The 27,647-nt window shown below is 39.0% G+C and overlaps 1 protein-coding gene and 1 long non-coding RNA gene across 8 annotated transcripts in view; one reads left to right on the top strand and one right to left on the bottom strand.

The window, feature by feature from the left end:
* Positions 1 to 27,647, top strand: part of PDLIM5 (PDZ and LIM domain 5) — a 117,528-nt gene that overhangs the window by 80,565 nt on the left and 9,316 nt on the right. For 6 of the 7 annotated variants that reach the window (XM_021394413.1, XM_021394414.1, XM_021394416.1 and 3 more), the window contains 2 exons: positions 9,467 to 9,654; positions 22,577 to 22,751. In XM_021394413.1, coding sequence (XP_021250088.1) covers positions 9,467 to 9,654; positions 22,577 to 22,751 — 363 coding nt within the window. Of the gene's footprint in view, positions 1 to 9,466; positions 9,655 to 22,576; positions 22,752 to 27,647 lie in introns of those variants that run through there. The other variant, XM_021394419.1, reaches the window with a different exon arrangement.
* LOC110397721 lies at positions 16,530 to 22,569 on the bottom strand. The gene is made up of 3 exons (XR_002437943.1): positions 19,798 to 22,569; positions 19,303 to 19,419; positions 16,530 to 17,948 (listed from the first exon to the last, which is right to left on the bottom strand). It is a non-coding gene; the product is annotated as an uncharacterized LOC110397721 (long non-coding RNA).

The raw sequence follows: 27,647 nt of genomic DNA on the forward strand, positions 1-27,647 counted from the left end.
CATTGTAATGTGTAATAGAGCTTGAATTTTATTTCACTATTGTAGAGCTGATTTTGGAGTCAGCATGTTTTTTTTTCATGGCTTTTGCCTCTTCACATACCTTCCAAACTAGATAATAATTAGGGGAGATACTAGGGGGTGGGAGAAACATGCTGAAGTTGTATCAGTAAATATTCCAATGTTTTTAGTGTTTATTCTGAAAACGTGGAGGGAGCTAACTGACTTTCAGGACTCTTTCCATCAACGCCATGGAGAATGAGATCAGTCATGGGCAGAGGATTCAGTGGGAACAAGCCAAGGGTGAAGCATAGCCTAGGTTGGGCAACTTGAAGGCTGGTAGATGTTGAAACCTGTTTGTAGATAAAATCAGAATTGTTATCTGTGTTAGTGTTCAAGTTGCTAATATGTTGCCCTGAAATCTTTGAGAGCTGATAACCTATGGTAGCATCACTTTCCAGTAGTTAATGCTGTCCAGTATTGTACTGTTTCTCTGTCAATCTTTTTTGCTTTCTTTGTTTTCTCTATTGGTTAAAAGCTTGTGTGCTAGAACAGTATTGCTGGGAAGTCCTTCAGGAAGTCTGGCCAAGCTTGGACCTGCTCCTGTTCCCGTTTCTTCTCCTTTCAAGCAGAGATCAAAAATTAAGAGTATGGCTGCTGCCGCTGTGTCTGCTGCCATTGCTGTTCATGCCAGGTAGAGATCAACTCTAAAAGGAACCTTTCATGGTTTGGTTTAAGAGTGCGTAAGCTCTTTCACAATAGTGTGGTAGATCAGTTTTCAGAATATTTCCAAAGCTCCTGTGTCCTTTTATTTTAGCTCCAAACTGCTGCTCTGAAGCTCGGAGAGTAATTCTACCTTTCTGATCTTCACGGACATTCATGTTGTGATTCAGTCAGTAAACCAATTGAAAATAACAACTGTCATACAGATGACAAAGAGTAATCTGCATCTTTCAATAGCTTTTGGATGCTGAAGACAACTAGAGAGTTGTATCTGAATCTTTATCACATTGCTCTTCATAAGGGATTACTTAGACCAGTGGTCTCAACTTTGTTGGTCATGCACATCAATTAGTAAAAAATAATAATTTTTTTGAACATGTATTCCCAATGTATGTATATTTATTAATTTCTAAACTATAGACATGACCTATTGTACTAATACATTACATAAATGATAGAAAATACACAAAGCCAGATATTAAAAAAATGAGGGGGAAAATTAAATAAACCTTTAAAAGTTGTTTATTAGAGTAAAAAGTTAAAAGATAAATGTTTCTCATACTGTGATGGGTTTTCTTGCATGTTGGACTATGTACACAGCACTTTGGAGACCACTTATTTGGATGGCATTTCTCAGTTCAGTTTATCCATACTGTTGTAGAGTTTGCAGAACCATTCATTTATTTGGCTTTTCCGTTAATCCCAGCCAACCTGAATTCTGTTCAGTCAACTAATTTCTCTACATGGTGTTTTTAAATGCTTGTTAGGCTCTCTGAACCTAGTGCCTACCGCTTGCTCTTGGATGCCCTGCTCATCACCCCTGTCACTAAACCTCCTCTGCAAGCCAGCAGGCCCTCAAGGAAGTCAACAAGTGCTCTGGAGCTGCCAAAGAGCCAGAGGTATTGCCCCAGTGTTGCATGTGGTTGACACTGAGGACTTGCAAAGAACTGGTTTCACCTTCAAAGCCTGTTTCTGTTGTCTGCATGTTTTCAGCAGTCTGCTTGTTGTGGTCTTTGGGATAATGTCCCCAGCCCCAAATCCTGTTGGTTTCACCTGTTGCAGAACTAATCTGCACCCTGGTTCTGCCAATGCTGTTTGTGTAAATCCACCATACTAAGTCCAGGTGGGCATCTGGAGCACTTCTGAGAGGCACGTTTGTGTTGTGTTGGTTGGCACTGTCACTAAATAGCTGACTGGAGAAGAAATGGCACTCTGGCTTGAAACCTCTATCCGGATGAATTATTTGCAGTGATTCCTTGGGCAAGCAAGACGTATGTTAGGCTCTGAGAGTGCTCCTGGAACACTGCTATTTTTCAAAGCTCGTTTTTAATGTATGAAATCAAATAACTGGCATGTGGTGCAGCAAATAAGTCCTTTGAAAATTATTTGCTGTCTAGGCTCTTTGTTCCAACTCTGATTCTGTTCAGTGCACAGGACTTTTTGTTCTTGTTTCCTGACCGCAGCTATGTTAACACCAGCTCCTGTGAAAAGCTGATTCTTTGTAATCGACTTCAGCCTCAAAGGGGAAAATCTTTGGTGGATATTTTGAAGGACAGCACATGTTAAGCTATGCTAAGGGAGACGTAATCTGTGGATTTTCATGTACTTACTGGCATTTTCACAAGAGTAATACTCTTCAGGAGATAAGGCCCAATTAAAGATATAGCTGAGAACCACTTGATGTGAAAAATGTGTTATGTATTAGTCCTTTGCTTCGTTTTTCATAGCTTCCAGGGTGACTTGAGTCACTGAGCTAAAGCAGCCCTGACTTTTGGGAGGAAAGTAGTGTTATTAGACACACATTATCAAAAGTATCAAAATTTTATTTTTTGTGTGCACCCAAAGAGAAATTCTCTGTAGCAATGCTGATGTCTATGCAACACAGATGAAGTCCAAGACATGCTGCCAGCAAGAATTTATTCTTCATCTGTGTTATTTATTTGCTGATACTTTAGTAGAGAAAATAATGGTGGTGAAAATTAATTCTCTGACTTCCCTTTTTTCCTTTACACACTGATGTTCTGTGTTTGTGGCATAAGCTGCAAGTGAAGTTAACTTGTTACAAGAATGTAAGCATTTGAGTTGTTGACTGTGATGCTCACGGGACAAGTAGAAACTCTTCTGATTTTGAAAGTGTACTTTTGGAGATGTAAACACTTTTTTGTGCTGGACAGTTGAAAATCCCAAAGTGGCTCCATTCACTTGTTGATTCTGAATATGTGGGACTGCCCTTTGGGAAAGGCAGTGGAGAAGTTAGTTGATCTTGCTGTAGTTAAAGTGCAGTTTTGAGGTTTTCCTCTGTCTTGCTTTTCTAGGCAGCAGAGCTGAAGACGTGTTGGGGAGCCAGGAGGTGTCCTGAGAGTGCAGCAGTTCCGTTAGCCTGAGAATATTATGGATAAACTGTATTTTTGAAAGATTTTCCAAAAATAACTGGCATTGATATAAAAGTAGCGTGCAACATATTAGGGTAACAATTTCCTTGTTATCTTGAGCTGTCAGCGCTGTTAAGGAAGAAGAGATTGCCACTAGATGGAGCAATAGAGATGAGGCTCTGTGCTGCCTCTTCATAACTGGAAAAGGAGCACAGTCTCATTGTATAGGCTGAGAAACATGTAGCAAAAGTGGAGGTAAAAGACGAATTGTGCTTACGGTTTAACATCAGTAAGTATGTGTTATCCCATAAGTTCAACATAGAGCAAGCAAAAACAATTACATCAGGAGAAGGAAAAAGTTATAGATCATGGAGAAATGTATCAGTGTGTGTGATAAACTAGATATTAACTTGTCTTTGCATTACCATCTGTCTAATGACATATTGTAATACCTGCACAAATACAGTGCTGGAAAGTTATTTTAAACAGAAGCTCACTTAATCCCACAATGCAATAGCTGGTGAGTAAGTAGAGCTGAAATCTTATGTCCATAAAGAGGTGAGGGTACGGCATCGTATAATACACTGACTTGTTCAAGAATAACTGGCACAACCAAGACAGCCAAGGTAAATAAGCTTCAACAACTTCAAGTTTTGTGTTTTCTAGCTCTGTGTTAAATACTTTTCACAAAAGGGTAATGAATCTACTTTACTGAGGTACTTTATGTTTGCATTGTCTTCAGGGAAAAACTCAAGGTGGTTGTAAATACAGAAAAAACAGCACGTAGGTCTTGTTCTGCAGTAGGGTTGCTCTGGAAATATTTCTATTGAATCTCACTTCATCTCTATTTTGAAAAACTTGCTGTCTTAAACATCACTGTACTGTAGTTGCCAGAAAATTTGGCATTTTTCTGACTAATGCATGTCTGTTATTGACTGGCTTGAAGCAGTGTTAAACATCTACACATTCTATTCCTCTGCCAGATCCCTCAGAATATGTTGTGTTTTGTTGTTGTTTAGTGTATCCATGCAGTCTTTTACTGATTTAAGTGTTCATTCTGTTGGCAGTGGATCCTTAAGTTTTATAGGGTTTTGTAATTATCTTTTTTTACTCCCAAACCTACTTAAATAAACCAAAAGAAACACTGTATTTAATATCTTGACTCTCCGAGAATTGAAGGTCTTCCCTAAAATTAAGCCATGTGGCAAAAACACTGTGAAGTTTTGGGAAACAGTAGCTAAAATAGATATAGATGTGGCCTTTACTTTGTGTACCTGACCCAACGCCATGTACAATTACTTGAAAAGAAGATAGTCTGACCCTGTGGGAGAATATTTATTCTGAAAGAAGTTTTGAATTCTTTTTGTGCAGACCACTGCTTATGTAAGGGTAACATATGTCCTTACTGTAACTCAATATGGAAATACTTCTGCCCACACAACTTTCTCTGCTCTCTCTTTTGTTTTGCACTTTTTTCTTTCTTGCAAGTTATTGGAACACTGTTAGGCTAATACAAAATCTAAATGCCATTTTTAAAGTTGAATGAGACTGTGGGTTTGTGATAGGAGTAGGAACAAGTTTAGCACTTAGTATTTCTTGTATTTTTGCAAGGGTGTATGACAAATGTCTTCCCTCATTTGTGGGGTTTTACAATTCTCATGCCTGGCTTTTTCTGATATCTGATATTCTACATGTATCTTCAGGTAACGTGTATATGGATACCAGACAAAATATGTCATGTGTTATGTGCAACTTAAACAACATAACTGGAAGCAAGAAAATGAGATTTTAGGATCAAGTTTTATCTCAGTTGTGCTGATATCCTGCTGTGTGTAACCCTTTGGAGAAGCATCTGTGCAACAGTTTACTTGGCCCTAGAGCAGAAAACTCATTCTTTCCTGACTGCTACATTTCAAAGTTTATTCAATATAAATGCCTCAAAAAGTCTATTAAAGTTTCTCATTTCTTAAGAGGTGTATACACAAGCACTGCACATACATTTTAGAAGTTATTTAAGTTCCTGCAGTATATACTCAGTGCCTGCTTGGGATGAACATATAACCCTCAGGAAGTAATGTTTAATACAAAGGAACTCTTACTTGTTTGTTAAAGTATTTTTTTTGTTTTAGACTCCATAAAGCAGAATCAAGGCTATCACATTCCACTTTGGTTGTGCCAAAAACCAAGAAAAATGATTTGCTCGCATCTTTTTCTTTTTTCTTTGTCTTGTTTTTGTCTTAAAAGATTTAGTGTTCATAAGGGAAAATAACCTCACAGAATTCCTGGCCATATGAAGAAAGCACTTACCAACTCTTAGATATTATGTGACCTTTCCTGTCAGCCAGCTTCTTCAGACCCCATGGGATTTGTTCCCGATTCACAGAGTCTTTCTGGGCAACAAGTAGGAGTGAATATATCTTTTGTAAGCCAGAGAACTCTTTGGAAAATACTGATGTACCAAACTGAGTTGCTAGTACATGCTGGGGCTTGGTTGATGAAGTTTACAGATGGATACCCTGCTATCTTGGACTTGCATTAGAAAAAGTCTACTCAGGAAGGTCTGAGATTTGTCCCTTGTTACCATTTCAGCAGTGCTAGAAGTTATATGATGATGACCTGCATTTAATTTTCTGCTAGGAGCACAGCTCTTTCTTTGGCTAATAACAGCATGAGACGTAGTTATTTTCTTTAAAGCATGTATTGCTGCTACACAGCTCTGTACAAGGGTTTCCATTTAAGAATGGATGGAAGGTTAGGCATCTATAACCCCATATCATCTGTTTTTCTTCTCTTTGATTTTTGAAAGGAGAGAAGGGAGGGTATCAAAACTTTTGAGTACGTTCAGGAGGATTTCCCAGTGCTAATTTCCTAAAATATTTCTGAAGTGTTCTTAGCACCTGATTTTTCAAAAGGAAGCGTAGTTGCAGATATCCAGGAGCTATCTCAGAGAAACTGGTCCTTGTTTCACATGTGACCCGGTCCTGCTTCTTTCCACACATGCTGCCCACCCATCACCCCTCTATGGCATCTACTAGTACCATCTTTCTTATAATGAATGTGACTCTTTTGGCTACTTCTAGGAACATCTGTCATTTCTATTTTTGGGGAGGGACCAAGTGTTCTTCTACCCTAAATTTAGAAGACCATTTGCAGTGATAACGTATATTAACTTTCAGTGTGGACTTTTTTCTTGCTATAAGCATGAATTAATTGGAGAAGGAATCATTTGAGTTATGAAACAAAGTTAAAAGCTTAAAACTAGAGCTAGAAGGTAGGCTTGATGTTAATGACGGTACAGGTGTTTTGACATCAGAATAACCTGTACCTTTTTAGTGTTGCTTGGGAAAGTCTGAGAAAGCTGCTTTTGTGGAATTTGGTAAATACATAAGGTTTATCATTCCTTCTTCAGTCTCCTAATGAAAAATAGACTGCAGATCTTTTCCATGACCAGTTCATTTCTTTCAGATACCTAACTATTAATAAAGATGGATAAAAGTAGTTAAGTTCGAGTGTTTTCTGGCATAAAAGAAGATGAAGTAAAATGTTTCAGAACTAGTTTTGAAGCATGAATTTGAGTAATTTTAGCTTGTACAAGGTGGAATATCTCCGGGGTTCTTTAAAATTGGGACAAAGATGTGGATGTATCTTTCTCTCTAAGGAAAACACTGCATGCATCTCCCAGGCAATTGTGTTGAATTAGAAGCTAAAATTCAGGTAGACTGGTGAGTGCACTGTTTGCTGCAGCCCCCACCACTGCTGGTGGACATTGTTACACTGGGAAGATGTGCCAAGCTGTAGCAACTTACCTGTTAAATTAACTGGCTGCAGTGCAGGCTTGGGTTTATTCAACTCTCGCTTGAAAAATACATGTGCAAAGGGTGTTCAAGATCTCTCAGAAGTTTTGATGTGAGGGCAACATGATGCCCTCTGTCAATGTCGTGGCTTCAAGCTTTTCGCTTGGGAAGCTTGTAATCTGCCTCAGGTGGTCAAAAATGACAGGTGGTTTAACACCTGGGTTTATCATTGTCTTTTAGCATAGGATCTTTAGAATTCCCTTTTGCAGTCTTTTTGTTTTCTAAATGAAAACCTAAATGTCTCCAGCAATCTGTTGGTTCAGGAACTCACGTGCCGTATCATTCACAATCCTGAGAATTCAACCATGGAGCTAGTGATGATGAAGGTAGAAGTTGGCACTTCACCTAGCCTTGTGGGCACGAGTCAGTGTCTGCTCCCTCATGTATACATGTAATACTGCTACTTGGCAAATGCAGACATGAAGCAGAATTTCCATCTTGACCTCTCCCTTTCTTTCCTCCAAAGTGGTTGTAGGTGAGAGGCCGCAAAGGCTGCACTTTGCCAGGTGCACACCTCAGCTGTTTTCTATGTGATGTCCTTCAGGAAATGTGTTGCATAAAGATGAAGTTCCAGCCTTTGGTGACCATTTTTGGAAAGCTGATGTTTATTTTTGGGCCAGATTCACAACAGCCTTATATAGATATGAAATCCAGTGGATGGAGATTACTGACCTTTAAAAAGAGTATTGCATGTCTTACTTGTTAAGTAACCTCTTCTGTGTAAAAGCAGCTAGTGGCTCAGCAGGATTTTCTTATTTATGGTTTTGGACAAGGCAGTAAAATAGAAGCTGGACTCGAAAAGTGATTTGGCAAGTAGTGATGAGTCTTTTGGAAGAAGAAGCAAGCTTTCTTATTTATGCTTCTATAGAAAAAGACCAACAGTGTTTTGAGGTAATCTTGAAGTTGTAATGGGGTTCCAGCCTGAAGCAGGTTTCATAGACTCATAGAATGGTTTGGGTTGGAAGGGATCTTTAAGATCATCTAGTTCCAACCCCCCTGCTACAGGCAGGGACATGTCCTGCTAGACCAGGTTGCTGAAAGTCCCATCCAACCTGGCATTGAATGCTTCCAGGAAGGGGACATCCACAGCCTCGCTGGGCAACCTGTTCCAGTGTCTCACCACCCTCACAGTAAAGACTTTCTTCCTAATATCTAGTCTAAATCTGCCCTTTTCCAGTTTAAAACCATTTCCCTTTGTCCTTTTGCTACATGCCCTTATAAAAAGTCCCTCCTCAGCTTTCCTGTAGGCCCCCTTCAGGTACTGGAAGGCTGCTATAAGGTCCCTCTGGAACCTTCTCTTCATGAGGCTGAAAAGCCCCAGCTCTCTCAGTCTGTCCTCATAGGGGAGGACATTCTCCACCCAACCTGTGTCTGTGCTTGGGATTGCCCCGACCCAGGTGCAGGACCTTGCACTTGGCCTTGTTGTACTTCGTGAGTTTGTAATGGCCCATCTCTGAAGCCTATCCAGATCCTTCTCGATGGCATTCCTTCCCTCTAGTGCTGCTGCACCACTCAGTTTGGCGTCATCTGCAAACTTGCTGAGGATGCACTTGATCCCACTGTCCGTGTTGCCTACAAAGATATTAAATAGCACCAATCCCAACATCAATCCCTGAGGAATGCCACTTGTCGTTGGTCTTTACTTGAACATTGAGCCATTGGCCACAACTCTCTGAGTGTGACCATCCAGCCAGTTCCTTATCCAGTGAGCGGTCCATTGGTTGATGAGTTATGTCAAATTAACTCAATAGCTTAGAATGATACTTTTGTGACAATGAAGTTTTGGACACAATTTTTTCTAGAAGCCAGTCCTAAACTACCTTGTCAGTAGCACTGAGCTGCTGCTTAATGGCAGATAATGTCTTCCTATCCTTTTTCTTTCAGTCTGCAAAGGCATTTTTATTCAGTATCTCTAGTGCCTCAGAATCTGTTGTTAAAAAGACTTGTATACTAAGCTTTTAAGAAGTCTAATGTGCCCTTTAAATGCTTCCATTTGCACTGTACAAATGTCTGAATATCTTTTATCATTTGAATGTAACAGAATGCACTTTGTGCTTCACTGGACTTGTAAGCACTGCATATAGCAAATCAACTGAAGCATCAGTGACAGCTACCTCTGTTAGCAAAAGACTTTAATTGCAGTAGTTGTTACTCACTAAACTGAACATTCAGATATACTCTTTAAATTGTGAAACTTGTTAACCCTGTACATCTAGAGACAAAAATCAAGGTTCATAATTTCTGTTTTGGCCTCATGATGTGTCTGAGTGCTTGCATGTTGTATAGTCAAGGCACTACTGTGTATAATGAAAACACTTAACTCTTTAAAATTTAAATTGCAGAGAGATTTAGTTTTCTGTGTTTGGTTTTGACTAGAGCATTTGTTTTTTGACTAGAGTATTTGGTTGCACTAAAGCAGTTGGAAATTGTTCCACATCTCCATTTCTCAAACACATTCACAGTGAGCTCATGTTCTAGCAAAAAATATACCTTATTTTTTTCTCCCTCATTTCTGAACAGTGATTCCACGGAGGCTGCTCCACCTGCCACTTTTACAGCCTCTTCAGTGATGAATGTGTCCACCAGCCATGAAAGCCTGGACGCTAGGCCTACTCCCACCAACAATACCACATCTCCTTCAGTGCCCAAGCCAGCGGGACCCCCAAGCAGTGCCAAGTACTCAGGCTGGCAGCCTCCAAGCCAAGCAGGTAACTTGCAGTGAGGCATTTTCTTGTTTGCTTAAAGATCCTCGGAGAGCTCAGTAAGATGTGCTTGACCAGAGGTGTAAGAGCAGCAGCCTTCAAAGAGCTACTGATGTGTTTGAGTAGAAGCAAGTTTGTTTAGCAAAGAGAAGAAAAACAGCACAAGAGTTCTGGTAAACCAGTGGCCTTTTGAAAGTAGCCTAATAGATGTAATTGGTTTCATAAACAGGCAAAGTCCAGTATCTCTGACCTTCTGTCAAAAACATATATATCAATCACCTGTGTACAAATACAATTTTAACTTCGTATTCCCCACCTGACTGTAAATTCAACAGTGCATATTCTCTGTGATTTCAAGGAGTATATCAACAGAGACACGTGTTTCCCAAGTGATCTCCTCTGAAGTTGATGTTAAAAAGAAAAAAAAAAAAAAGACTAAAACATGAAAGTAGCTATGTATTTGGCATTTGCAGAGTTTATTCACAGAGGAGGCCAGTGTTACACAATTTATGACATAAAGGTTTATTTACAGCTGGGTTCTTGTAATGATCATTAACGTAGCTGTTGCATTTGAATTTATTGCTTTATACCAGCACTAAAATGTCTGGAAAGCATGCTGTTTTCTTTATGGAAGCTCCTGTTGTATAACTGTATACATATTAAGAAATGCAGTATGTGTAGTTCTGTATCTATTTTTTCATAATATTACATGCAGTAATTTTAGATAATCTCTTAATGTAACTTGTCTCTTAAATTGAATCTGTCTTTGGTGCTGAACTAAACTTAAGTATTAATTTCAAAGGAACCAGGAAATCTGTATTACTAATTAAATTTAAACTGCAGATTTTCTGGTAATAATGAGATGAATACTATCGATTCTCCTGAAAAGAGCTATAATGCTAAAAATGCCTTTTTTTTTTTTTTTTTCTTGAGTTCTACTCCTAAGGGTTTTCTCTCTTTAAAGTATATCCATCCCAGAAAGGGAACTGCAGAGGCCCTGGCACAAAAATAAAGATAAAACATATGGCGTTAATGGTTTATGTTTTTAATGGAGCCTTTGGCACATATGGCTAAATTACTGTTGTGCCTGGTAACAAATAGGCATTTTGAACATGCAGTACTGGTAAGGAGCCTCAAGATGGCAATATGCCGTCGTTTCTATACTACTCAGTCAAACATAGAGTATATTCTTAAGGACAAGGTAAAGACTTAGGTCAATTTTTATTTTTTTTTTGACTTTGAGTTAGCTATCATTGGAAAATGTTTAAAGTTACTTTTGGTCACATGTACTTCAGGCAAACATTTTGGGAGTATGATAATCCTTCATTTTTAGAAGGGACTGACTGTGTTACGTGTTTGGCATAACTCCTTTCTCTGTCCCACCAAGTAATTAATTTCTTCCATTTGCACCAAAAAAACCCACCACCCCACAATGGTCAGCTTTGGGTTTCAACAGTACCACACCCATTTTCAGAATATCGGTAGGTATTTCATAGCTATTCCTACTATTGCACTTTACCATTAATGCAAGTGTAATGTTCAAAATAATTTTTTGATGTGCTGATGACTGCTGCATGATGGAGAAAGATATATAAGGATGAATTAAATTGCACTTTATTATGTACATCTATGGAAATCTGGGCCTCTGCTCTGGACGATTTGAAAATCTCTTCTTTCACCTTAGGGGTACAAAGTAGATCAGTGAGGGCAGAAGCTGGGCATGCAAATTTGTTTGATATATTTTAGAAAAGCTTAAAAAAAAACCCAAACAACTTTGTGTGCTATTTCAACATATTTAAAATAATTTTATAATGTAGAAGCTGGTAGAATTACGAAGTCCACAATGCCACTGTTAGTTACTAGGACTTGGGTCTGGCTCTTGCTTTTTTTATCCCTTTCAGACATTTGCAGGTTTTACATGTATAGATAGTGAACGAGGAGGGAAGTCTCTTTTTAAGTGTTCACCGTTTATACAAAACAACTTCCAAAGTGTCGATGTTAAGATCTGGCAGCTTAAAATGAAGGTATGAGCCTGCCACATCAGAAGATGCAACCAGGTCACTTGAACCCCAGATGTGAGTCAGTTATGATCAGTGCTGTTCCCCACGGAAGCAGGCACAAGGGAGAGGCTGACAACGCATGATGTTGAGTAACAAATACCTCTTTGGACAAACAAAGGTAGAGAAACATGGCACATTCCTTGCATCCCTGTTCAGGGTGATGTGCAATGATAGAAAAGGTGGTGCTGAGAATATGAGAACTGTGCTGTCTTGCTGTTAGGTTTTGTGCTAGGAAACCTGAGAACAGTTTGCCTCAAGTTCACTGTCAAAGAAGCAAAGTCATCACCTGCTTCAGAAATACTGGGGGAGCAAGAAATAAAAAGTGTAGTAGAGAGAGAGATTGAAAACCTAGTGCTTCCTAAAATGGACAGGCAGTCTGTGCTCTTTCCCTGTTCGTGGAGCTCCTTTCTGAAAAGGAGAGGAAAAATGAACAATTTGGAAATGTCAAAATGCCCTTTTTTTCTCCCTTCCTTTTTTTTTCCCCATCTTAAATTATCTGACCTCATCAGTTTGGAATCACCTTTGTCTGCCCATGTGTGAAGAAGTGATGTACCTAGCCATTCACTAGCCTAGCTTCTTAGGTTAAAAAGAAAAGGGGGGGGAAGAAACATTTCTTGATTTCACTGAAATTGTGACAGCTGCCTAGGCATCTGAAGCTTGTCCGGAGGTTATAAATATTTCACTGGAAGCCGGGCCCATAGACCTGCCATAAGGTTACCCTTGGCTTTTTGTGGCATATACTACGCCAGTCACTCACAAGATCAGTAATGCAAAACTAGCAGGGAGAAGAGACCTAAGCGTGGTTACAGCAGCATTACAGCGGAAACTGATCGTGGTCTTTCTCAGGCATGTATTTTCACAAAAATAAAAATTCCCATGGTTTCATTCTGCCTGAGCTTGCTTAGTAACACTGAAACCAGCAGTCTGACAAGTAAAGCCTTTTAAGGAGCTGTGTGTTTTGATAAAATTAGTCAAATGTTGAAGAAAGACTATAATTGTTTCAGAGCATATTTGAATTTCAGTCACTAATTCTGCTGTTTGTTTGCAGTCTGTGAGCTTAACATTTCTTTTAATGTAAAATTGCCAGTGCTTCACAGGCCAAACAAAATTTGGCCTTGCAGATTGTGGGCCTGACAAAATTTTAAACAAATAGAAACCTTTCCCTTTGAGTCTAATTGATTTCATAGTTGTAGTCTAGCATGGGAAATAGGAATGGAGGCATAGTCTTATGCAATTGTGTGTCAGTATGCTATTAATAATAGAAACTTCTTCAGAGTACAGCTTTGTAGCTCTAGTTGTACTCACTCTTCTAATGAATATTTTACATAACACTAAGTTGTTTCCATAGCTAAGCAGACATGTTACAGGATTTTGTTTGTGTCTGGGGAAGATGTAGTCTGTTGTTTATGGCATAAATATTACCAGTGACTTTATTTATTAAGGTGTCCAACTACACAGCTTAAGCATTTGATCAGAAGGCATCTTTCAGTCTTTAGCTGGCATCTCCCTTTCTTGGATAGGCCATCAGAGAATACCCTTAATATTACTAAAAGTTGTGTGGATTCTTGTATTTTGTTTTGGCTTAAGGTTTTTTGTTTTAAGATTATGCTGAGAGGTTTGAAAGTGCAAAAAGACTGTCTAAAATGTGTGGCTGACACAGTGAACATGAAGATGCCCCAGGCATAGAGTTTCTCTGTGCAGAAGTCAACCTTGATCCAAGTGGTCTTGCAGTGATAGCATCCATAGAGCTCAGTTGTCCTTGTATGCTGTAGGAGGGTGCCTGTGAACACTTGTGCTGAACATGGGAGCACCATATGCTCCCTGATGGCAAACTCCTGCCCTCCCCAGGAGAGCATTTAGTTTATTCTCCCAGGCAGTAGCATGAAAATTGTTTCAGATGTCTGTGAATCAGTGTGGCCTTCTCAAGGTATCCTCCTTAAAGCCTTCTGTAACCTCCTCAAGGAGCAAGATTTTACATTTTTTTTCTGTAAACAACTTGGAGCGCTATGAATGGTAGTGGATGCTGAGAATGGTAAGGGCCAGGCTAGATCTTGTGATAGGTTCCCAACATGCTGAAATGAATGGCACAATTTTTTTTTAAGGTTAAAACCAGCTCTGTACTGTGGTCTGTAGAAAATTCTCTGTAGAATGGTATTATGGATTTATGGTGAGGTTTTTTTGTTTGTTTTGTTTTGAGAGCATCTGGAAAAGATGTTCATTTAGGCACTTGTTCTATTATTATTCTTTTTTGAGGATTCCTGTTACCTAACTTACAGGAAATTACAATGTTATTTACCCAGTGTGATGGTAACACAATACGATGTCCCTTTCCAGAATTAAGTCCTGATATTGCAGGATTCTTCAGTGCTTTGGTAAAGGATATGGAGGATAGCTGCCCCACTTTTTCTTGTATGCTTATAGAGGCTGGATAAACATGGTAAAAGCCAGAGTTGTCAAACAGAGTCTGATCTTTGGCGTGTTGGGTGTACAAAGAGTTCAACATCCGTAGCAAGTGGGACATACACACGATGAAGTGGTGATACACACCTAGACAGCAGTTTGAAAAGAACACTCTTGGCATTGGCCTCTCCTGTCCATATTGTTGATTTTTTCATTTGTTGGAATAAGTCAAATTGTGGTGGCTACTGCCACCACACTACTTAAGTTTATTGGCTAGGGTTTGTTATAACAGCCCTCAGTTTGTTTTTCTCAAGTTATGATGTTCTTTTGAGCTGTGATGTTCTGTTCACCCACCAGAGAGAGAGGAGTTTTTGACAGTTTTATTGTATTCAATCAACAGCAACAAAACGCCCACCAGTGGCCTAGCACTGTCACAGCCCACCATAGCCTAGATACAGCAAGTTATTTTACTATTTCACAGTTAACTTTTGTAACTTATGCAGCACTGTTCACCCTTGAGGAACCCCAAAGCATTTACAGTCTTGATACCATGCACAAGCATGTGATGCACACACAGGCACTGCTTTTGCCCACCATGCAGGCACTTCTTTGGTGAAACATAACAGCTGTTTGTCAGCACACTGTAACGCCCCACATCATCTTGAAAGGAAGTGAATAGCACCATGTCAAATTGAAACTGCTGGGACAATTTAAGAAAGCACAATTATCCAATAAATGCAGTTACACAAACTGGAGTTTGGCCAGGAGACAAACTGTCTCTCAGAAAGGGCAGCAGGATCTTTGATGGTCAGAAGTCAGGACTTCAGGACCATATTTCTTAAGCAAGATCACCTTCTCTTTCCCAGCATCTCCAGATGCTGTTGTCAGATGTCAAGCTTCTGGCACGGTGCTGACCTGTGTGGGCAGAGCCCTGCTTTGCTGGCAGGCTCCAGCAGGACCACAGCCTGCAGTCAGTGTAGCTGGAAGCCATGAAAGCCTGCAAGCTGCTTGGAGAGAAGGGTTTGCCATAAGCACTGACCTTCCTCCTGAGTATGCGGATGAGGTGGGAAGGGTTTGTGACAGAAGCGTCCGAAGTTTGCAATGTTAGGTGACCTGTTAGCTGTGTTTGCCAACCTCCTTATTCCCAGAGTCTCTCAGCCCAATACCTCTGGGATACGTAATCCTTTTCCAGTAGAGCTGGTCAGACATGTCAGCATATTCGGCAATACCCGCAACTGTCAGTTGCCTAATCCTGAGCCAGCACATGTGTTAAGCACATGCTCCCTTCAGCTGGGGGAACACACTTGGAAGCTGACTGTAAGCATAGAAAAATTGCTCCCCAGGCAACTTTGTTTGAAAAATTCTGCTATTTCCTTGCAGTTGTTTTCATGTGTTTGATAGACTTGCCTTTACCATCTCTGGAGTTATCCTTAGTGTGCTGTCTTGCTGCATTTTTTTTCCTGCTTCCCAATCCCTTGATAATATTGGAACTTTAAAAGCAGAATAAAATACAAACCTGCTCCTAGGTGTGACTTGACATTCTGTCCTGCGTGTACCACCAGTTTGGGTCTTTGTGTTTTTCTTTGTGACTTAGTCCGCAAAAGTTTGCTAAGGTAAACGTGTCAAAATCCAGATCATATCAGCCTCAGGATCAAATGGCACGGAGCTAAGGAGAAGGAGGATGGGGGTGCTGAGATTTACTGTGCTGTGGCAAAATGCTTATACTTCCAGTGAAGTCTTAGTCAAGGTCCATAAAGGAGTTGACTGTTGCACTTTGTTAACTTCATTTTCCTGTGCTTCAGTTGTTATTCCCTTTGCATACGCATGCATTACAGGCCACCCTGACAGGGTGAGTAAAGTCTGTGGCCTATCACGTTTGCATGGCAAAACCAACGTCACCTTGTTCATAAAGTCCTGCACTTTCTTTATTGTTATCCAATACCATTTTGTTTCCTTTGCAGAACAGGAAAATAAAGATAGGACTAATTATTAGGGGTTTAAGGAACTACATGCCCATTGAGGACAATGGTGTGAATTTGGAGTAGAAACTGGAATAATGCTTCAAGTTAAGGCAAATTGTTATATTGTTGGTAAACGATAAATAGTCCAAAAAATAGACAGTTCCAGTATTTTTCACTGAAAAAGACTGTTAAAGTTTGCCCCTCTGCGACGCAGTTGCAGTTCATAAAGAAGAAAACCTAGTCCGTAAAAGTGATATATTGACAGGTCAAAACACAAAAGCTTCCTGATTCTGGTGTATGGACTGTTTTTCTTATTAATTTTTCATCTAATCTAAATGATTATATTGTCATATGACAGCAAAGCACAGGAATTTATTCTTACAAGTTAAGTAATGTGAACTCGGGCTTAGCCAAGCAAAACCCATTGTGAAACCAGAGTAATTTGTAAATGTCAACCTTAATTTGATGGCAATGTGAAATTGTAACTCCTGCAGACATGGTGAAAGCTAGAATATATTTTTAAAACTTGAATGTTGATATTTAAGGAGTGGGTCTTAGTAATGATAGAGACGTGTACTTTGTGCTTACTGGAGGTAGAATGGCCTACTACACAATACTGGATCAGCTGAACAGAAACTCACCTTTCTGTAACAAATTGATAGTTTGACATTTTTCCTATGGTCTGATATTGCTAATTTCATGTGCTATTGCACCAAACTGTTGTACACTTAAAATAATTGTAGACACAGATCAGACAGATTCATGCTCTTTTCTCTAGTCATTTAAATGGAGGTGGGAAGACTACTTGTCTCTGATTATTTCACACCTACTGAGTGAGAACATTCATCAGCCTTCCAGATTAGATACTCACTGCCTTTGATTTCTTAAAAATAACCAGTCTGTTGTCATAGACTGATTCATCTGGTAGGTTCCCCTTAATTTGCAGCCTGCACCACTGCTGGTGCCAGCTCTGAAGGGTGAGCTCTATTAGTGTAGATCATCCAAGAATTATCCTTAATATTTGTACAACAAATTAAAAGTCAGTATTTCACTGCCAAATACGGTCTTATCACTATGCAAGCTTACACATCAGCTCTGTGAAAACGGCAGATAAAGTGCGTGTAGTGAGACTGGCCAGTCCTGCTCTCCTCAGGCATAGTCAAGCTATCAAGGTCAAAACAGGAGCTCGGAATGAGGGAAGCAAAATGTTATCTGCAGAGAGCCACGAAATGGGTTTCTGAGCCATCATAGTGGAGAAATAAAAACCTATTGTACAGGGGAGTGAGGAGGGCTTCATTTTCTTCTTCTTGAGGTGCGTTTTCGGTAACAGCTTTGCCAGTTGTGCCAAATTTGTGACGGTATGTGATGTAACAAATCACAAGGAGACACGCTGAGCAAGCCAAAACCACCATACTCATTTTAATTAAAGATCCTTTACAGCTAATTTAGTCGGAACCTTTGCAGTTGAAAGGCTGGTCGCTAGCACAGGAACTGGCCCCTGGAGTTGCAGAGGTTGTTGAAATTGGGCCGCACTTGCACCTGTTGTGATTTTCCACGGAGCACATACCAGCCTTCACCAGCATTTAAAGAAATGATAATGGTTTAATCCTTCCTGTTCTGCCTTTAATCAGCGGTGGGCTTTTAGCTTTCCCTTTGCTTCCAAGACCGTACAGCAAGCAAAAGGAGAACTGTTGAACATGGCATTCTTTTTTTTTTTTTTTCCCCTTTTTTTCTTTTTCCTCCTTCTTGCTAGTCCTGTAGTTTTCTCCATTTAGCTTGAACGATTTCATGCAGGCCCGGGAATGGATAGGGTGTTATATATGGTTAATGTAACGAGCTGACAGCCGAGCTTTTCAGACGCGTTGCTTCATCCGGCCATCTGTTTGGGTTGGAGAAAAGAGCTGGAAGATTTCTTACTGTACAGATATATTAAGAGAAGTCAGAAAATTGGACATATGAACCTTTATATATTCCATTAATAATACAGTAGTTTGATAGCAGTGTATAAATCACCGAGTTAGAACACTTTAAAATGAAGTTCTGGCACTCCCACCAGTTAAAGTAGCACTGTTATTTATAGATATTACATGAAGCCTGATGTTATGTTTAAGTGAGCGTTAAACAGTTCAGGCTGTTGTATTGTTGCTGTGCACCGGAGAACCTCTGTCAAAGTGACTTTGGCACCACTGCGTATCCGCCTCTCTCCCTTTGTCTTGAAAATCTTTCGCTAGTGTTTGTAGTTATCCATGTGTTCAGCAATGGAACAGCCTATTGTTAGTGTAACAAGGGCAAAGTCACACTGGGATTTTTAGAAAGAAGAAGCCAGTTCTCTACCTTGCCTAAAACTTTGTTAAATATTAAACTGGCCATTCCAAGGAGTTCGGTAAAAGCAAACACTGAGGGTTTGCTAAACTTAAACCTAATAAAGTAGAAAGTTCATAGTCAGGTACAGAGTGTTTTGTCTTTTAGAAAAGGCAGCTATGACAATGCACTAGAGGAAATCAACAGTGCTTTGAAAGGTTAAACTAAAGAGAGAATGAAGGTGAAAGCCTGCAGAACTCCAAAATTTAGCCATGGAGATCTTTCCTGTGACTTGAAGAGAATGTGAGCCTCTCCGACACTCAGGATAGAGTAGGTCCTGACAGCATTTACAATTCTATAAATCGTCGCTTATTGATTATAATGCATTTATTTTTTATTATTTACAGCTCTAATAATTCAGTTATCGTGTTCCCGCCCCCCCGCAAGTTGCTGCGTTCTATCCTATTGCACACACAAAGGCCAGAAAATCTGCAGTGAGATGTTGTGGGGTGGCTGGCATTGCTCCCTGTCCTCTCCCTATAGGTCATCTTTTGGAATCACATGCCTGCAAGAACTTTGCCAGACCTTGGGTACCAGCTCTCTGAGAACAGAGCTGCTGATAGATCCAACATTGTGTATTTCTCCTTTCACATGTACTTGGTCTTTCCATCTTTTCATTGTTGAACCTGTCCACTCATTTTTAAAGGGATTTGGAAGCATAACTGCCTCCTTTCTGCAACCTCTTTTCCCTACAACAAATCTGCAGTCTACATTATTTCCAAAGCAAAGTGTCTGTTAGCAGCAATCCATCCCCATGCTTTGACACCAAGGGGAGACAGTAAAAAGCAAAGTATAAAGTACAAACCACAGGAGGGCTCAGGCTGATGGCTGGAGGTGAGAGGCTTAGGCTGAGTGTGAGAATTTGTACCCACCTTGCTATTACTTGTGTGCCACAGTGAAAGCTCCGTTTGCAAGGGAAAACCTGTGGAAGTCTTCAGGGGCTGATGTTTTTCTTTAAATCATGCCTTTGTGTCTGAAAGCTAGAGGATCTGTTGAAGTAACCAAAAGTTAGTAAGTCAATAAACAAGTTAGGCTTCTCCGACAGTTAAATAGAGCTTAGAACCAAATTCAGTCTGAAAGATTTCAAAGGGAATAGAGAATAAAACAGAAAGAAAAATGCAGGAACTCTAGCAGCGTTCCCTTCCTCCCTGTAATCCATGAAATCTTGCCCGATACAAGAATTGACTAGCTTTTAAACAAGGAGGGCTAGTAAGAAAACATCAGTGTTCACTCTGATAAAGAAAATATGGCTAATACTTGAAATTCTGTAACACCAGGTGGAACACTGCTTAAAAAATATTGACAATTAGCATTGATTATAAGCAGGCAACCATTAGTGATACAAACAACAACAAAAACCCACTCACCGCTGCCAACAAAAAAATGCTCCTTGTGTTGCAGTGAGAGTAATAAGTCTTCGCTAGGATAACTGCAGTAATAAAGGAATGCTTCTGGCCTATGGAAGGATACAAGTGGGCAGTAAAATCTGTCCGCACGCTGGTGTTCAGATGGCAATTGTGAAGATAAAAGACTGAGGCAAATCAAACAGTGAGAAAGAGAGAATGATATATAGTGGACAAAGAAGTCTTGTAGAACAACTGTAGGAGTTTTACAAAGAAACCAGTATAACATATGTTCTGAAATAGTTATTAGAATACTTTACTGGTCTATTTTATGGTCTGGGCATTGAACTTGAGTTCATCCACTTCAATCGAAATAGAATGAGTCCATCTGCCTTCACTAGTCTTCAGTGCCCAATTTGTTATTGCTTAGGCCACAGCCCTTGCTTAATCCAGTACTAAGTTGCGTGTTTTATAGCATGATTCAGGTTAAATACAATTTTTATTTTAACATAGAGTCATCAGTAGACCAACATTATCTCTCAAACTGATGAATAGTCATCTTCTCCTTTTGTAGTGCTTTGAGTAATTCAGGACTTACAGGTGATTTGTCTAACAACTCTTAAGAGAGTTTATATAGATAAATCCTGCTCCTGGTCTGTAATGATTTTAAAGTTGGGCAGTGTTCCGAGAAGCATTATTCATAAATACAACGTTAATGAAAGCTGTAATGAGACCAAAGAGAAGGAAATGATTGTGATGTTTATACTTATCCTTTCTTTAAGCAAGCAAAAGGTTTTTGTTTTGTTTTTAACTACACAGTGCAAACAAGAGCTAGATGATGTATTTGTACAGGTTTTGGGATTCAGCAGATAAATGCATATTAGCAATATACTGGAAGTTACATTGCAGTTCGATTTATGAAGAAAACAATTTTCAAACACGTTTTGTTTTAATGTGTATTTTTGTCTTCTCATGAAATCGGACCTGAAAATTAGAAGGCCATGTATGATAATAAGAAAGGAAAGTGCTATTAATCTTCAAAACCATTCTGCCACCTTTTCCATTTTTATATCTCCCTAAGTTTTCAGGTTAGCTGCTATTTATAATCGTAAATGAACTATGGTAGCAGAATGACTTGTTCAAAACCACACGCTTGTGAGGTGCATATTTCTGAATGCTTTCTACTCAGTGATGCTGAATGCCTCTTTGCTCAAGGTAACACACTGATTTATTATATATTACACATAAGTGGTAGACTTAATATTTAAAAAAAACCTAACAGCTGGAGGATATGGAATGCTTTTTGCTATTTCAAATACTCAAAGTCATAAAAAAATATGTCAGCCTTAAAATGACCTGATTTGAGAAAATTTGATGAACCAGCCAGTGATATAAATAAGTGTGTGACTATTGTATCACTCCTTCATACAGAAGAAAAAATAAGCAAAAGCAGGTATTATACCCATATCAGTGGATTAATACCAAGCATAACTACAGTACAAAAGCCTTGATGTTAAAAAGGACCTTTCATCCAACTCTGTTGCCTTAGTGCAGCTACATGCAGGAGGATAACCTTTTTTTTCCTTTTAATTAACATTCAATGGATTTATTTTATTAAATTGTGTAGTGTGCAGTAAGAAAATGTAACAGGAAGTGCAATCTCTTAGTATTCACTCTGACTGAAGTTTATCTGAGATCCCCTCACCGTATGTTAGAGTGCTGCATCATTGCAACAGAAGCATTGTCCTATGCTGTCAGACATGTCTGTTGTTGCTTGGTTGTTACTTTCTGACCTTCCAGTCACATATTAATATCTCTTCTTGATTTGCATGGCTTAATATGGCTGCAGTAAAGCCAGGACACATAATAAACAATCATGGTTTTGCTTGCCTTTGATTACAAAAAAGATGCTATGGAACGGTAGGGTTGTTTATTGTTGTTGGTGGTGTTTTTTTGGCTTTGAAAAAGAAAAAGTGTTCTCCACTGGACAGGAGTAACTCCTCCCATAACCTTCTGCTGCTGTGGTCTGTATGTTACCAAGGCAGACATATCTGTAGAGGAGAAAGAAAAGCAGAGAAGTGTTTGTTTCTTCATCACCCTTGGCAACAGGTATCTATGCATTTCATTTTTGTAAATGCATTCTTCATACTCCATAAAAGCTTACGTCTATGACCTTAAAAACCAGAATGCAAGTCTATGTATGTATACAGTTCTGGAAATGTCTGGATTTTATGTCAGAGCCATGACTTTTCTAAAGGGATGTGAACACAGCTGTTGGAGTGCTTCAGATTGGCAGTTTCTAGTGAGCTAGCCTGGTGTTTAAATTTGATTTAGAAATATGTTTTCCTTACACAATACTGTATTTTAAGATCCTGTATGTGTTGTATTGAATGTATATTCTTATTTAATCTGTTGGTAGTAATGGACGATCTTTTCTACTTAATGTAAAATGCTTTGAGTAGCTATGTCATATTCTCTTGTTTCTGTTCATACGCTGATATTCTTGGCTTCGGCTTTTTTATCTGAAGCAAAATAATGCCTTCTCAGGTTGTACATTCTTTCACATGTTGAAATTTGTCCACTGCTTTTACAAGTTAGCTAAAACTGTTCTGTGTTATTTCATGGGTGTTTTGTAAGTACGGTCTTACTGGTGGAGGAGGAAGGAAAAATACCTGCTTCATAATTTGGTGCTTTAAGTAGGCAGGCATACACCAAGCTGAACAAAGATGTTGGACAAATTCTACCTGTTGTTTACTTGGTACTGAAAGATGGTTTCTAAATACTTTCGGCACTCTTTCTGCAGCTCCTGCCAGTGGATGGACATCGAACAGTATTAAAACATCTGGAACAACTGCTCCGAGTCAAAAGTTTGCATCAGCCCCTCAGCTAACGGAGCAGGACACATTGGTTCAGAGGGCAGAGCATATTCCAGCAGGAAAGCGTACTCCAATGTGTGCACAGTGCAATCAAGTCATTAGGTTTGTATCTACTAATCCTACAGGCTCTCTGGTAGCAGAGCTTTGCTTTCGTTGATTTTGATTCCTTAGTCACAAGTCTTGAATGGCTCCCTTCAGTAACAGAGAACACAAGTATTGTACATGGTTAATCTAGCAAACCTGAGGATGAGAGAAAATTATGGTGGAAGAATGTTGCAAATGTTGGAAAACACTGAAAACACTGCAACAGCCACATCCTTGCAACTCATTTTACAGAGAATTAGAAAGCTGGGTGGAGCAGGGCAAAAGTAAAAGCAAAAGAGGAGTAAGCTAGCTAGTTCTCACTTGCACACCCATGCCAGTAAAACTGGAAAATGAGCAAGATGGAAACAAATTAGAGTACAGGGAAACCAAATGCAGGCTAACGTTACAAATGCCAATTTATTAACCAGAATTTCTAAATGAGAGGAGAAAAGATAGCGGGTTCCAGCTATACAAAATTAGTAAGGAATTCAGTTTTAACAATTGCTAGGATTGCTTTAGTAATAATTTTCTACTACATTAGGTTTCAAGGTCCTTTGTGGCCTCTCTGGCACTTGGGTAGTTAGTATCCTTGACTTGTATAATATCAGTAGAAAGAATTAAACAACAGAATACACAAAAATAAGTTTGCTAATTGAGATAAATAAATTTTGCTCAATCCCTGAGATATTCTATCTTTTGTCAAGTTTTCATATAGAGGAAGAAATGACTCTGGGCTGCGTTGTTCTGTCAGTGATTTCTGAAAATTAAACATGATTGTCTTACCACTTTTCATGTCAATGTGCAAATCCTCCTTGATTTTCATCTGGCTGGGATTTTGGAGGGGATTATTAGATGAAATGTATACTTTTAAGATATTGTCTTGGTTGTTCAGTTATCTGTGCTGTTGAACTGCAAGAGCAAAGTAATGTACTCTACTAATTTCTTTTTATTCACCAGTCTCCCATGTTTTCAACAAGCAACATAGGAGAGCCTGCGATATATTTCACCATGGTTAAAGAAATAAACTTATTTGATTAGAAAAGTGAGCTCTATAAGATGTATAAATTTCACTCAGGATAATAGGAAATCAAGCATTCTAGGATGGACTTTTAAGGCTTCTTGAACCCTTGCTTGAAATCTGTGTCAGGAAATTCAACTGACTGATCACTTTTTTCTAGGTCTGCATCAAGTCCAGCTTGTTGACTTCCTTTAGATTTCTGTTCCGATAGTTCACTACTAGCTTTGTTAACATCAAGTTAATTTAGGGGATTGTTTGCGAACTCTCCTCTGGAGTTTTGGAGAAGATTTTCCTATTTTAATTCTGTATGTCAAGGTAATGAAAATATATGATCTCAATCTCTTTGAAGCAACAGAAAAAAAAAAAAGAATTCTGAATGTATATGTACACGCTCTCTAATCCTGATCTTATGCTTCACTGCAAAATGAAAGATTAGTATCAAAAAGACCTTTGCACTTTTTGGATGAGATTCATCTGATAATTATCATATCTGTTTTTAGCATTCTGACTTCTTTATTCTCTGAGTGACAGAGAGCTTTAGATTCATCTAGTAAGTACTGTGTGAGGAGATGTATACTTTCATTTTTTTAATTATTATTTCCATTTAAAAGTAATATGAACATAGCACTTACACAATATGCTGCATCTTTCATACAGAAACTTCAGTGCCTTTTACAGAACCTGTGGTTTAGCAGGGTTTGCTTTTGCTCTGTGCCATAGGCTCTGACAGCACAGTCCGCCTATCACTCCTGAGCACTCTTCTCAGTCCTTAAAACACTGGCTGCTGTTCGCTGCTTTAATCACCATTGAAAAGGAGATGAGCTTCAGCCTTGTGAGTAGGGGAGAGTAGTGGTCTAGGAGCAACCTTTGTTCCTTAGTGGTGACATATGGAGAAAGGGTGAGCCCTACTTGACAGTACTTAAACTATTGTCACCTACTGAAAGTGACACCTCTTCATGAATAGTAACTGATACTCATGTCTTTCCCTAAATTGTTGTCAGTGTTTAAATTTTAATACTTCTTCATATGTTAAATGCCATCTCAATTATTGAAAGCAAGCATTGTTTCGTTTGTGGATGAATTTTCATGTTAATCAATGCCAATTATACCAAACGTTCACAGTATACAGTGTATTTGAAAGATTGCAAAGGCATTTCGGTTTCAAGTTTTATCATAATTACAGTTTATGCCCTTAGTGGTCACCTTACCTATGAAAAGGTAGGAGGAGGATTAAGTGACATCGCACTGTGCATCTGTTTTAAAGCCAGAATGTGTTGTGGAGTTGATTACTTTACACTAAGGCATAGAATAACCATGGCTAGTTAAGCCAAAACCAAAGGCATCTAATAACTTTTTAATATATCTTTAATTATTGATACAGTGATTGTATGAAGATTTCAAATTTTTCCACAACTTCAATAAGTAAGCTTTTGTTTCCATGTCTAAAAGTATCAAAGTTGGAGGCAAACTAAATTTCTCTTGATCTTCGTGCTGTGTCAGTCTGATGAATTTCTGACATTTTCTGATTAAGACTTCTGGTTATCGGGCAGTCTCACTGAGTGCTGCAGCGCAGAGTTCACTCTGCCTTTGAACTCCAAATGTGTTTTCCCTGTATCTCCGCTGAGAATGTTTCTTTAGTGTGTCTGCCTGTGAATGATGATTTGCTTTTGTCACCTTTTCATGGAGCTTAATTATCTTAAAGGTACAAGGGAAAAAGTACAAATGGTGCTTCCCTTCAGCATCTCCCATACAGACATTATATATCATGACATTTTCAAACGGGGAGAAAAAGAATAGTTAACTACAAAACAATTGGCCTATTCACCAGATGTGGAAATTCTTTTGATCTTTCTACCACCAAATTTCAGTTCTGGATTTCTGTCATAATAGAAGACACATGAGAAGCTAGATTATTGCCATACTAATACATCATGAACATATTGATAAAGTTATATATAGTTACAAATGGAAAAATACTGAAATTATCCTTACATTCCTTGTACATTACTTACTTTTCGTTCCAATTTGACCCTATTTCGTTGCTACATATGGGACCCAGATGTTATACGTAGCTACCAAATATATGTACCTAGTGATCCTTTGGGATGTAGCAGTATGTAACTACTGATGTAAGAACACCAGAATCTCTTAAAAAATAATAATAATAATAATAAAGTTACTACTATTTACCTCCATCTGTGGGTTTGGTTCATGTAGTCTTAAATGATAATGTCAACAGTTTGGTACAAAATACTTAGCATTCAAAGGTAGCTTGGAATGAAAGTGTATTCGCAGCCAATTGTTGCTAGTTATGCTAACATTCGTTATCATTGCCTGGAAGTAAGATGTTTTTTGAGCTCCACCTCTAAAATTTGACTAGTTTACAAAACGGCAGTTGACAGAGAGGGATGTTGTTGTTTTGTTAATGTACAAGGAGGGATGAAGTCATTTGTAGCCATCTTCCTTGCGTTTCCTGCCCTGGCTATTTCCCATCAGGATGCATGACTGTGGGCCCCCTTATTCCAAATCAGGGCTTTTAACTCTTTTTTGATTGAAAGCAGGGAAATAAATACCTTTGATAACTGGAAGTTATTGTTTTCATCACAAAAATATGCAGAGACCAGGAACACCTCCAATTTCTGAATATCATGTTTTAGTATTTTACATGGCAGGTGTTTATTTTTTTTTCCTTTTTTTTTTTTTTTTTCTTCCCACATGCTTTGGGGCAGCTTTTAAGTCACTGGCATCATTAAGTTGCAATGTCAGCTTGACATGTTTAAACTACAGCCTGATTAAAAGTGAAATCACATTTAGAAAGTGCTCCTCTGGACACGTGTGTACATGGAGCAAGCCTGCTAATGGAACACCTAGGAAACATTGTGCAGTGCACGGCCACGGCTTCTTGGGGACTTCTGGGAATGAAACCCTGTAGATGCACTCTTGCACACTTTCCCATCAGTCTGGGGTCCTACATGCTGTCTTGAATGGCTAACCTCAATATGTCAGAACTGTAAACTGTGGAGAGCTAAATGTTGCAGATGTTGTAAAAATTCCTTCCCCTCTGGTTGCTAGCATGCTTTCTTTCCATTTCATAACTAACCAGGCCTATCATTGCAGTGCAGATGGCCAGAAACTCAATCCTGCCTGGAGCAGAGAGAGCCTCTTCAGCATCAGTCCCGTCTTAATGAATCTATTAAATTAGCCTGTGCTGACACTGCACCAGGAGAGCGCTTTGTTGTACACAAGGACTTGTATTGTTTGATCGGTACATAACTGAAAGGGCACTGATGCAGGAAGGTGCTTGTATGGCAGCAGGAGGGTATCAGGTTAGGTCAGCGTTTGCACTGCTCAGGCATCCACTGGGAGAAGGGCTGAGGGCTGTGCTCCCCAGGCTCACTCCTTAAGGGCTGGGAGCTACTCCAGGAGCTGGCTTTCACTGCTTTCTCTATGATAATCAGAGGTGAATGGAAGAAACTGTTTCAGTATCATTTTCATCGCAGGAGATGCATGAATCCTAAATCTGTTTGTCTTTGACTTCTCCCCCTGTTGAAAATATATAACATCTCTAGAGAAAACATAGAAAAGGAACAAATAATTACCTATTCCTCTCAGGGAAATCACCCTCTGCTCATTCATTTTTTAATCTGTCAGCATAACCCTGGAAACAAATTTTAAGGTTTTTCTTTCTCTTGTTATCATTTCTTTGCTCATAGGAGAATTTTATTCTTATACAAAAACATCTTTCTTTCTTATTTAGTTTCCAAAATTGTTTAGCAAATAGGGTGGTGACTTTACACTTCTTTTGCAGTGAAGTATTAGATCAGAAAAAAATCCTGATGCGTTACTGTAAGAATGGTATCTTTATTGGTGGGATCACAGAATGTGAAATTTGATGA

This window comes from Numida meleagris, chromosome 4, assembly GCF_002078875.1.
Source record: "Numida meleagris isolate 19003 breed g44 Domestic line chromosome 4, NumMel1.0, whole genome shotgun sequence".
Classification (NCBI taxonomy): domain Eukaryota; kingdom Metazoa; phylum Chordata; class Aves; order Galliformes; family Numididae; genus Numida; species Numida meleagris.